Source organism: Triticum dicoccoides, chromosome 3B (assembly GCF_002162155.2).
Source record: "Triticum dicoccoides isolate Atlit2015 ecotype Zavitan chromosome 3B, WEW_v2.0, whole genome shotgun sequence".
Lineage (NCBI taxonomy): Eukaryota > Viridiplantae > Streptophyta > Magnoliopsida > Poales > Poaceae > Triticum > Triticum dicoccoides.
Genome location: NC_041385.1, coordinates 578314507 through 578318501, shown reverse-complemented (window position 1 = coordinate 578318501; position 3995 = coordinate 578314507). Strand labels below are relative to the sequence as shown.

General features: G+C 41.4%; 1 protein-coding gene across 1 annotated transcript; it reads left to right on the top strand.

The window, feature by feature from the left end:
• Positions 1-2338: 2338 nt before the first annotated feature.
• On the top strand, positions 2339-3416 carry LOC119281595 (expansin-A8-like). The gene is made up of 2 exons (XM_037562083.1): positions 2339-2508; positions 2606-3416. The coding sequence occupies exons 1-2, from the start codon at positions 2385-2387 to the stop codon at positions 3229-3231; spliced, it is 750 nt and encodes a 249-aa protein (XP_037417980.1). The 5' UTR covers positions 2339-2384; the 3' UTR covers positions 3232-3416.
• The last annotated feature ends 579 nt before the right edge of the window (positions 3417-3995 follow it).

The following is a 3995-nucleotide window of genomic DNA, read 5'->3' as shown; positions in this document are numbered from 1 at the left end:
TGATGCTCTTTCATTCGATTGAGGTTCATTTTTAAATTTGGGTTACAATTTTGACTGGGTCAACGATTTTTCAAATCAGTAAGCAGCAACCGGCCTATAAAAATATATCAATCCCACACGCCCACCCACCACCCAGAAAAAAGAAGTGCCACCATGTGATACTACAGCATCATTATAGTACATGCACCTATGCCAAAAATTTCCCACATAATATATGTTGGTTAGCGAATAACACAAAACCATACCATGAAAGGCCCAACAAATCACTGCATTATAAAAAAAACATTCCATCATCTCCCCACCCGCCAAACTAAATATTCTATCATTCCAAATATAAGGGGCATTTTTTTTTTTGTAAAATCACGTTTCTTTAACTTTGACCAAGTTCAGAGAAAAGAATATCGAGATCCACAATATTAAACAAAAAAAGTATGAAAATTCATTTGATGATGAATCTAATCATACTGATTTGATATATTTGCCTACAAATTTGATCAAACTTAAAATGTTTGACTTTTCAAAAAAGTAATACACGTTATATTTTGAAACAGAGTGAGTAATTCTTTTTAAGTAACCCAACAATACCAAAGGCACAACAAAGCGCGCCCAACCCTTCTAGTAGTTACTATTCAACAAGCCTAGAAAATAAAATCCGTTTACCATTTTTAAAGGTGATGATCTTGCCGCATCTGCTGGTTCGCCTTCAACAATTAAGCACATAAATAGTCACAGAGCAGGTAAGCCATAGTTAAATAACCTTACTCTTTGATCATCACAATTCAAGAGTGCCCTAGTAACCCAAATTATCTAAAAAATCCATCTCTGCATCCGAGCTCATCTGCACCCGCGCTGACAAAAAAAAATCAAAACAAATAGCAGAAAAATTCAAAAAATTCCATTTTTTTGTGTGGCAGACAATTTGATGCGTGAGGCCCGCTCCAATTTTTAAATCATTTGAACATCCGAGGAGCTCTCTGCAAAAAAGACAAATTGGAGGTTTGTAAAAATGTTTACTATTTGTGCACTGTTTTGGTCTGATTTGTCTTTTTTGCTGAGAGCTGCTCAGATGTCCAAATGACTTGAAATTTGGAGCAGGCCTCACGCATCAAATTGTATGCCGCACAATTTTTTTTTGGAATTTTTTGATATTTTTTTTATTTTTTATGAATTATTTTCTAACCAGGTGCAGATGAGCCTGAACACCGAAACGCCCTACTCAAATTATCTTCTTTTTACAATTCTCGATGCCCCACCAATACTACTGTATCATTCTTGTGAGATCATCACAAACGCCTGGCGGCAATTTGAACTCACTCATAACATAATTCAGGAGTGCTTGAGAAACTGAATCAGAATATCTTTTGCACTTTTTGTAATAGTGATATTGCCATATTGGCAGACCCATGTGCGTTATTTTTCAGGACTAATCAAGTGCGAACTGTCACATGCCTGATTGTTGATCGGTGGACTAAAATGTACTTGCACATGATTACCCAAGACTCTGTTAGGCTGACATGCATGCATGTTCTAACTGAAGGTCACGGTGGTTATGGGGTTGACTATGGATTGTCTACACGATTAGTTGATATGTGTACACCTGATACAGTACAATAGCGTTCACACGTAACCTCACGAGAGCATGACGATTAGCATCAGACTGTCAGATATGCTCACAAACTGTACGCCGAAAATGATTGCAGTGCAAGCAATGACGTTCTGACAGTTCAGAGTTTGAACATTCATTCTAGTGTTAGACCCCCAAAGAGGATTGAGTATTCGAAACAACTGAATAGCGTCACGGAAATGATTTTCGCTCAACCGCCTAACAGATCGTCGCGCTGGTATTGCTGAATTATGATAAACTTGAAAGGGCAACGCGAATCCTCTTCACTGGTTCAGGTATCATTCGATCAGCATAACTGAATGTCTCTAAAATAAAACCGAAGACGAATAGTATCAGAAGCCTGTCTTTTTTTCTCTCATAAACATTATACCTCACGATCTAATAGAAGTTCATACCTCTTCGGAGTACCAAGACATCACATCCACTAAGAAATGTGCTATGGAAAAACGGCACATGGGTATGATTCTGTTTAATCCGCGTATCCGTGTCTTAAGTCTTAACCGTCAAGAGCCAACGGCCATCCTGAGCAAATCAAGGCATGTTCATCCCAATAATTGTTAAGCTGACCAATCCTAACGAAAATCATCACATAGAAAATCTCCACAATCAATCAAGCTTATAATCATTAGCAACCAACACGCAAGCTCTGATGATCTGAACACTATAAATAGGGACGCCATTACCATTGCAAAAGCACAAGACAAAAACCTTGAGGACTTGCCTGCCTAGCTATACTTACTAGGCGTACTCTGAAATTGAAATGGAGACTCCTTCTCTGCTTTTTCTCACCACCTTGTTGGCCTTTGCATTCAAGGCCTCCGTTGCTCAATGGACGCCTGCATATGCAACATTCTACGGCGGCAGCGACGCGTCAGACACCATGGGTAATGTTTCTTTTACGCTTGAGCTGCATGCATTATTTGGATGACGCACATCCTTGATCTTCTCACTAAGCAGGACGCAACTTCCACTAAAATGCAGGTGGTGCGTGCGGGTACGGGAACTTGTACAATGCTGGGTACGGGGTTAATTCAGCCGCGTTGAGCACGGCGCTCTTCAACAACGGCGCATCATGCGGCATGTGCTTCACTATCACCTGCGACGCTAGCAAGACGCAGTCGTGCAAACAGGGCACGTCCATCACCATCACGGCCACCAACTTCTGCCCGCCCAACTACGCCCTGGCCAGCGACAACGGCGGATGGTGCAACCCGCCGCGGCAGCACTTCGACATGTCGCAACCCGCGTGGGAGACCATCGCTGTCTACCAAGCCGGCATTGTGCCCGTCAACTACAGGAGGGTTCCTTGCCAGAGGAGTGGGGGCATGAGGTTCACCATTAACGGGAACGACTACTTTGAGCTCGTGACGGTGGCAAATGTCGCCGGTAGCGGCGTGGTGTCCCAAATGTGGATCAAGGGGTCCAAGACTGACTGGATGGTAATGAGCAGGAACTGGGGTGCCAGCTGGCAGAGCAATGCTTACCTCAACGGCCAGAGCTTGTCCTTCAAGGTACAGACCGACGACGGCCTGGTCGTCACGGCCGACAATGTTGCGCCATACAACTGGTGGTTCGGTGGCACCTACACTTCGTGGCAGCAGTTCTAACATCTTGCGAGGTTGATGATTTCATTTGTGGGTACTCAAATAAACAGGCCCGATGATTTCATCCGAGGCTATATCTCCTATTTTGTTTCTTTGTATCTATGTTTTGCTTGTCCAAGTTTGTGTACTTAGCTTGCCTTAATTCTCTTGTGGCATAAGATCATAAGATTATATGTGTGTGCCCAACATCTCAAAAGTAAATTTAAATGGTTCTGAAGAATATTGCATTCTATGAGGATTAATATGCAAAAGATATTCACTCAATTTAGAAGTGCAGGTAAAAATTTATAAAGGTTTGAACATGTAGGGGTTTACTATAAAAGTTACAAAGATTAAATTGGTGAAAATTATTAAATAAAATAAGGGATATGTGGTGGCTTCTAATTGGCTAGTTCTGGTTCGAGGCAGGAACATAATGGAGTTGTTGGACTTAGGCTGGTCATAGCGGGGATATGTTACTAGTCTATGTTACTACCTCTATAGTGCATAGTATCATAGATTAGTATCATAGGTGGTCTCATTTATTGTCATGCATGACACATAATAGCATCACATTTATTATGTTACAGTATCTACCTATGTTACTATATTCATCTCTCTCTTCTTTAATTACCTACCACATAAGCATGTTTGCGAGTCCCAAGTGCATGATACTACTTATGTTACCCCCACTATGGCCAGCCTTAAAGGGATGGCATGTCCTGATTGGATGGTAATGCTTTACGATCATAAATGACGTGACGTTGTGTGATTGGTTGATACCATTT